This window comes from Natator depressus, chromosome 11, assembly GCF_965152275.1.
Source record: "Natator depressus isolate rNatDep1 chromosome 11, rNatDep2.hap1, whole genome shotgun sequence".
NCBI classification, from domain to species: Eukaryota; Metazoa; Chordata; order Testudines; family Cheloniidae; genus Natator; species Natator depressus.
Window position 1 is genome coordinate 62,387,422 of NC_134244.1, and position 8,936 is coordinate 62,396,357.

The window sequence follows — 8,936 nt, forward strand, 5'->3', positions numbered from 1 at the left end:
CATTTTTACTGTCCCTTCCCCCCCCTCCCCCCCCCCCCCAATTACAAACCTTTACCTTGATTTTTTTGATCATGGAAAAATTTTAACCAGTGCTTACAGCTGGTGAGGAAAAAACCTGAACATTTTCAGGGCTATTTTTTGGGGGGTGGGGTGGGGGGCTTCAAGATGGGGGAGTGCTCAAAACGTGAATTTTTAATTAAAAATTTAAAAATCTCAATATTCAGAACACGTTGGCCTGTTCTATTACAATTATTGTTATTGCTGTATCTAGTGGCCTGATGAGCAAGAGGTTTGAGGTAGACCATGGTGTAAAGGCCATGTTTTTGATTTAAGGATATTGCTAAAGTCATTCTTCAGTTGTTGTTTAGGGAACTTTAATCCTTCTCTTGTTTTTTCTTCAGGGTCCTAATATGTGGCGTACAAAAACAGCTGGACAGTAGCACACCAAGGGAGGGTCCCACCCCACCCCCCAAAAAAGTCACTGGAGGGTTCCAGAGGGCTATTCCTAAACTGTATATCATCCAATGGAAGAGGTAAGAAGGAAACCAAGTCTGTCATTTAGGTGTTACTCCTGCAGTGAGTTCTATGCGAATGCTCCTGTGTTTGCAGAGAGCTCCCCTGAAGTCAGTGTGGCTTAGTGGTCTGCCTGCTTGGAGCTCATTGCAGGATCTGGCTTTCTTCAAGTCCTTTGCATGAAATCCTGGCCCGTTGAATTTAATGGGAGTTTTGTCCTTGACGTCAGTCAAGCCAGAATTTCACCCTTTATTTCTTAATCTCTATAATGTAAATGCTCTGTGTGAAGGATTCATGCATTTAGCTACAGTCCTTCTGTGGACTCTTTTTTCCCCGTGTTGAACATGATCTCTTCCCTTCCAGGTAGCATCTATAGGCTTCAACCCATTGTTTGCTGCTTTTAATCCATATTTTGAGTAGTTGAATATCCAGTTATTATGCCTCTTCACTGTTATTTATGTAAGCATTGACATTGTGCTAAGCACTGACCAAGACATGAAATGATGACCATCCTGGTAAGCTTATAACATAACAGATAGAAACGGAGAAGATGGGACACCCTGGGAAGGCCAGAGGAATGAATAACTTGAATTTTTTTTTTTCGGTTGGGTTCCCTTCTATGGAAGAAGTGAGCCTTTAGAAGAGGCTTGAATGTGGTGAGAGTGGAGAGCCAAGACAGCTGGACTGTTGTTCTCATTTATATCTTCCGCAGTCGATTTAGAGGACACGCTCAAAGAGAGAGCTTTGTGGTATTTTTTCTTCTAGGCATATGAAGTGTTTACTGTAAGCATTTGTATATTGCTATTGACCTGAAATGTGGAAAAACTAATAATCATCCGGCTGATGGATCCAGCCCAATGATAGTTTTAGGATTTGACTGCATCATCCAAATCCTAGTGAAGTCAACAGAAAGGCTCCTGATGGGGTTGGAGCATTGAATGGGCTCCCGAAGGAGTCCTAGGCAATGTTTTTTGATGCCCACCTTTGCAATGTATTACTTTGTATTTAATTTGATGTAAGTGAAATGTCTTGCCCCATTATTTGGTCTTGAACAGTGCTAAGTAATATCACAGCCTGAAATATGCTCAGAGGCATGTACTGTGTATCTAAGAAACATAAAACATTTGCTATTTGGAAGTGGGTGGGTGGGGGAAAGAAGGGAACTCCCTGTTTAGAGCAACAATTCCCCATGACTATTTCAGATTTATTACTGGATGTACCAGATAAAGGAGAGCAACAGTGAGCTGGTGGCACAGCATTATCTAGGAGTGACATATGGGAACCAGCCAAAGTATTATCTGAAGGTGAGTGGGGAAAGTGTTGTTTAGATAAATAAAGAGCATCTCCATAAAATGATGAGGGAAAATGTCAAGGTGACATAAGGTTGAAATAACAGGAGAGGTTTTAGCTCCTAGACAAAACACTACAGAAATGTGCTGTCTTTTGTATCGACAATTGCCATCAGTCTTTGATACCACTGTTCTATTGTGAAGACACCAGATTTGGTTAAAATCCTGTTTTGAAAAATAATATTTAATAAATCTCATTTGGCATTCTATTATTTTTAACAGTGTGATTAAAACTGCGATTAATCAGGATTACTTTTTTTAATCAAGTTAATTTGTTTTGAGTTAATCACTGGAGTTAACTGCAAATAATGGACAGGCCTAATAATATACCATAGTCAACCTGGTGTAACTATGTTTGCTATAGTTGTGTGTGTTGAAGGGTTTTTGTTTTTCACTATTCTCTATAATCTGTGACCTTTCTATCTTGACTATTTCATGACAATTCTTATAAGATCTGTCTCCACTGCTGAGAAAAATTGGTTTATCTTTCTTTCTGCTTGTTCCCTTCCAAAGAAAAGAACCTCAAAATTAGATCAGCCCAGGGAATGACTCATATAAGTGAAGGCAACCATATAAGAATTAGAAGCTGCTTTATTGGTACTCTTTGTTCAACGCACACTTTAAGATTCTTGGCCTGGGATGATGCAGAGATTGGATTATTAGGGAGGAAAGCTGGTCATAATGAAGTCTGTAATAGTAAGCATCTCACATGGCTAAGCAGTATATCAAGGATCATACTTCACATATTATAATATGCTAGGCTCTTTTATTTTAACATAACAGTTTTCCTACTGATCACTTTTACACTCCCCAGATAAGTCAACCATCAAATAAGGCCAAGAAGATTATTTGGATGGACTGTGGGATTCATGCCAGAGAATGGATCTCTTCTGCCTTTTGCCAGTGGTTTGTGAAAGAAGTGAGTCCTTTTTCCATTTCAGTATACAACTTGCAGATAGCTTTGGATTCCTCAGTTCTCTTTCTCTACTTATAAGAAATTGTTAAGCTATTTCTTTAGAGACAGATTATACCCTGAAGTGCATTACACGATCACTTCTGGAGACCCAAGTTCAAAACAGGGCTTGGGATGTAACAAATGAAAATATTTGGCACATTGCATCCTCAACTTGGACCTGATACAAAGCCCACTGAAGTCAGTGAGAAGCCTGCCCTTGAAGTCAGTGCATTTTGAATCATGCTCTTGGTGCATCACAAAGCCACCATGAAATCTGGAACAATTTTCCATTTCTGATCCCAAAAGTAAAGAACTAGAGGGTTCTGTACAGTGGTGTTCCATATGTATAGGATCTATCTCTCCTACTGTGTCTCTGCCCGCAGAATCTATCTTGCATTGTTGTAAGGTGCATAGTACCAATGTAGACTGCATTATAAATGTAATCTGATATATTATCACTTTTGAAATGCCTTTGAAGGTGCGGTAGATATCTCGATACACTTGGTGGGCAGGTACAGTCTCTTCCAAAGGAAGTATTCTAGGATGACCAACCAGTCTATGCTAATTCTAAATGAAGTCATGTCCAGTGATTGTTTTGTACCAGACGATCTGGTGCTGTTCTTTTGCATTTTTTCTTCTCAGATTTTACAAAATTACAAAACTGACCCAAAGATAAAAAGCTTCCTGCAGAACTTGGACATATGTATCCTGCCAGTTCTCAGTATCGATGGTTATATCTATTCCTGGAAAACCGTAAGTTATGAAAACCCAGTAACGGGATTATAAAGATAGATGTGCACTGTATTTATATTAATTTCTGGCACAATAATGGTACCCAAATGTGAATTTTGCAGCTTCCTTTGCTAGGAAGGGAAGGTAGTTTTTCTGAGGAAAAAATCCTCATCTTTCTAGCACCAAAACTATTCAGAGGCCAAGGCTGCTGGTCTTCAGTGCTCCGGACTGCAGTTCTTTTAAGAGTCCTTCACTTCTTTGAAGGAGTACCTTGGACAGTGTCACATTGTACCACTATCTTTAATACCACTTTGAGTTCTGGAAGCTCCTTCTAATCCTGCATTTTTTCCAAGTAATCTTTACTGGGGCCTCAGCAGGTCTTAAATTAACATCTCAAAGTTTTCAAGAGAATCTACTGCCAAACCGTACAGGGTGGTTTTTACTTGTCACCCACAATTTTCCACTGACAAAAATGTCCTAAGAGCTCAGTGTGGCCTCCTGCAACATCCCACCCATCTATCGGCTTTTCGGCTACCCAGGAGGCTGTTGACTAGAACTCCGACCCAGCTTCTTGGGCAGACTTCAGCATCAAGCACCTTCGCAGTGTAAAGGCATTTGTTGCTGATCAGCTCCAGTGACTCCCTGGAAGTTCAGTCAATATTCTCTTTCAGGCTGAAGCTATGCGCTGATCGGACAGTTGTCAGGGGATGCTGTCGAAGATACCAGGATCTTCTCTTCTGGGTTAGGATGGGCTTCCAGACACAAGGCATTTTTTCAGAAAACAAAGGTTAATGTCTGTACGCTGGGTAGGTGTCCTGCCCTCCACCAGAAATGTTCAGTTCTTCTACAGTGTTTTTTCCTTAGTCGTGAGCTTAAGTGCACAGGGAAAAGAACACACACTATGTTGGAATCTTCACCCCTCACTTCTTTGTATCCCAACTCATGCTTCAGTAACACTAGCAGGAGAAAACAGACAGACCAATCACTGGCATCTGCGTCACAGCCACTTCCCCCTCTCCCCATTACATCAGCATGGAGATACTTTTGGGACCCTAATGAGGCCCTGTAGACCCAGCTGCCTCCCTGTCATAACCGTCTGTCTCCCTGTTGAGTTGAGTCTGCATTAAGCCTGGTGCCTAACAAATCGAATGTCACCAGATCAGGCAACATCAGGATTTGGAGAGTTCCAGTTCTTATACTCCCTCGCCCTGGTTAGTCAGTGGAGAAGTGCACACAGGCAGTGCATAGTGTGAGTTTGAACTCAGCTGCTAAACTGGACAAGAGCACTACCTGGGGGTGGGAGGCACAGAACTGAAGTGTAACGAGGAGATTGGCTGAGAACAATAAAAAAATCAGCTGAGTTTTTTTGAATCTGAGCCACAACCTGGATTCCATTATAATCATACTTGGACACTGAGGTACCCCCTAAATCTGAGGCTGTCTTTTAAGCTGGGACCCCTGCACTAATGTAGGGGAGTGCCTGGGAAGAAGTCCTATGACCTGGCATGATCGACATCTAGAAATATACCACACACAGTAGTTGCATTGAATGCAAGTGTTACTAGGCATGCAGGGATGTGAACTAAAGGCATACCTGCTATCACAGGGGTTCTCAACCTTCTTCTCTCTGAGGCCCCCCCTCAACATGATAGAAAAACTCCAGGGCCCAACAGGGTGCAGGGCAAGGGGCCTTGGGCATAGGCATAGTTTGACTTCTATTTTGCGGGGGACAGGGGCCATCTCCGCATGGCAGGGTCCAGGGAGGGAGTGCCACCTCCACCTCCTGACTCACCTCAGCAGGCCGTCCAGCCTGTCTGGGTTGGGGCGGGGCAGCACAAACAAAAATTATAACTCAAGGCGGGGGCTTAGCTCAAAAAGTTAGAAAACAGCTTAGGGTACAGGCCGGGGGTAGCTAGGGGCTGTGTGCGGGCAGGGGGATAGCTCAGGGTGCGGGGAGGGGGTAGCTCAGGGTGCAGGGAGGGGGTAGCTAGGTCTGCATTCTCTTCTCATCTCACAGTCTTATACATTGCTGTGTGGTGACTGCAAGTCTTTTTTGGCTGAACTAATCCTGATCCTTCATCATAACTAATTAGCAATTGATTATTAGGGATCTGATTACTGAGGGGTCGCCAGGATGTTACTGTTTTTCAAAACATCAAAATCCAGTGCCACATGCAAAAAATGTGCCTCCGGTTTTATGTGCAAATGCATTTGTCTGCATGATTTCCACAAATGCCTAGTGTCTCATGACAGAGGTTCAGGCTCAGGCCGGAGCCTGGGTTCTAGGACCTTGCAAGGTGGGAGGGTCCCAGAGCTCGGGCTGCAGCCTGAGCCAGAACATCTACACTGCCATCAAACAGCCCTTTAGCCCGAGCCAGCTGGCACGGGCCAGCCTCGGGTTTTTAATTGCAGTGCAGAGATACCCTCAGTGTTTTAAAATCAGGCCCTATATACTCAGTTAAAATGTGTGTTTATAAAACAGTCCAGCATTTATGGCACTAACCTTGGACTTGGGAGAGCTGGTTCGAGTCCATCTGCCACAGGCTTTCTCAGCGACCTTGGGCAAGTCACTTAGCCTCTCTGTGCCTCAGTTTCCCCTCTAGCGTGAGGATAATAGCACTGCCCTACCATCCCAGGGTGTGGTGAGGATAAATATATTACAGACTGTGCGGAGGTCAGATATTGTGGTAATGGGGGCCCTATATGTACCACAGAGTGATAGATAGATAGTGATCTATCTATCCATGCCATAACCACTCAGACCTCTGTTGACAGTGGAAGTATATTACTCCAATCCGTTTTCTCCAGTAGTACAGGTTCCTACCATTTCAATAAAAAAGGAGTGTTTTTTAGCTGGACACATTTTCCCACAAGCTCTAATGTTGAACTAATAATTGATGCCCAAACCTGAACCCAGTGAGCTACAGAATCAAGCCTGAAACGCCAAATAGTTCATGTGGTTACCAGAACCAATTAAGACTTTCTTTCCCTTTCAAACGTACCGGTGGAAGCTGCAGAGAAAGCAGCAGTCGCACTGAGGGGAAAGCATGGGACCAATTTTACAGTGGGACCAACCTCTTTGGTTTTGTGTAAGTTTGTGTTTTGAGATTTCTCTATTTTCATGGGGCGAGCAAGGTAGTCCATGTGCCTTGTTCCTCGACATTGCTGTTTCATTGCGTTTCCACTTTGAGTAATAATGGAGGAGCTGAGTTAGATGAGTATCTAAGTTGCAGCCATTTGAATGTGGGATACTTTGTGGAGCCCTTTCATTCATTAAACAGCTGACAGCATGGAGGGTCAATTAGATGCTAATTCTTATATAGAACTCATCATGAGAGTATCACAGGGCACACGAGGGAATTGGTATGTGATATAAGGTGAAATCCTGGTCCCTTTGGAATCAATGGCAAAACTCCTATTGACTTTACTGAAGTGATTTCACCATACCTATCAGTCAGCAGTTCAAATCCAGATCAGGTCTACAGTAACTATCGGCCATTATCATCTGGTGGTGGTTTGATGTTCTGTGTGAAATAAGTTGGTCTCAATCTACTTCCCAGTGGACAAGTGTCCATACCACAGAGAGCACTAGATGATGATGGCTGGCACTCTGATTGACAGTTTCAGTAGAAATCATGGAGACTCAAGTAACCCCTGACCCAGAGAGGTATTCCTTCCAAATAAGGGTTGAGTCACATTGGTGGGGTGGTGTAATGGATAATGTTCACAATGAGTAAATTGACTGGCTCTAGCGAACACACACATACACACACACACACTTGTGTTTGTAAATTACACAGGCACAATGCCTGCATTAATCAGACCTTGAGTTGCATGTGCTTTAGTGCATGCCTTGCACTGTCTTGAGTATACAGACAAGGTGTTTTGCTTGTGCAACGCTGGCATGTTTAGAAATTAGTGTGCTCTAGGGCCAGTGTTTGTTGTTACATGGAAAGTGCCAGGAGAGAGAGCTCCACAAGGCAGAGGAACAATGAGGTCTGGCCACAAAGAACAGTCAGGAATTTTTCAGGCTGGCACTAAAATGAATATAGCAGGAAATTCCAAATGGTACCAATGAAGGAAATGCAAAACTAGAACAAACCATGGTCCATCTAGCCCCATGTCTTGTCTCCAATAGTAGCTAAGGCCAAAGGCTTCAGAAGAAGGTATATGATCCCTTTAATGCATCTCTGGTTATTGGATAATACTCTCATATGAAGGGGTATTTTCCATATGCAAGTTCTATAGAAAGATATTTAATGCAATCAAGTACTTCATCTAGAACAAGTTTTCCCTCTGTGAAATATGGCTATCTATGGTATGATTATACTGCTTGGTACAGGGATCTTGTAGCACTACGGCCAGGGCCATCTATAAAGAATGGTGCCTAATACATTTGTCTCACCTGTATTTTTAAATTAATAGACAAGAACTCTGGCTCCTCACGGGACTGGGCTCACATGATTGGCATTCCATTCTCCTACACTTTTGAGCTGAAAGACACGGGTGCCTATGGATTTATTCTACTGCCAGACCAGATCCAGCCCACATGTGAGGAGACTACCACAGCTGTGATGACCATCATAGAATATGTAAATCAGAAGTATTTCCCAAACAGTGCAGTGGCAATGACCTCTGGCAGCCTGTGGCTATGGCTCAATGTCCTATTCACATGGACCTTGTCCTAAGTAAGCCCTACAGAGCTCAGCAGGAAACTCACATGCAGTGAAAAATTGCATGCAAAGGAAAAATTGACGTTACCGGGGAGCTAAATGGCATAGTGTTTAAATAAACGACCAATACAGTAAATGCAAAGAGTTCTACAGCGTTCTGAGGGTTTTTTGGAGAAGGAAGAAAGGATAAAGAACAGGCTATAAAATCAAGCCCTGCTCATCAAAACCAGTTGTAGGTTAGGTTCCATTCCTTTGTTTAAATTAAGGCAAGCCCATATTAACTTCAAAAACCTTGCTCGCTGTCTCTGCAAGGCCAGATTGAATATGCATGGGGAGGAAACTGCATTCTTAGACATGGTCTCAGTGACTGCCTTACATCTACGCTTCCCTTTCTGCCAGGCATAGCCTTCTTCTTCTCATGGTCCCCACACCACACTGGACCCACCAGCCAGAACCCTCATTTCCCACCCATGGTTGGCACCAGCAGGCTGTATGAGAGATTGAGATCTCTGACTGCTGTCTCTGTTCTCACTTCAGTAAGGGGTGCTGCTGCTTTGATTCTTGTTGTCTTCCTGGCCTAAAGAGAGTGCGGGGGGAGGGGAAGGGTGTTACAAGAAGCTGTGGTGCCTTAAAACCAGATGGAAATCAGAAACCAAAGATGGTCACAAGCAAGCATAAGGGGTGCTGTGGGGGTGGGAGAAACTTGGTCCTGTC

The 8,936-nt window shown here is 43.3% G+C and overlaps 1 protein-coding gene across 1 annotated transcript; it reads left to right on the top strand.

The window, feature by feature from the left end:
* Window positions 1–518: 518 nt before the first annotated feature.
* Window positions 519–8,237, top strand: CPO (carboxypeptidase O; the record flags this gene model as incomplete). The annotated part of the gene is made up of 7 exons (XM_074967308.1): window positions 519–533; window positions 1,716–1,817; window positions 2,677–2,781; window positions 3,460–3,570; window positions 3,672–3,693; window positions 6,561–6,638; window positions 7,975–8,237. Coding segments are annotated over 7 exons (696 nt in total), but the record flags the coding sequence as incomplete, so codon positions are not given.
* Window positions 8,238–8,936: the final 699 nt, after the last annotated feature.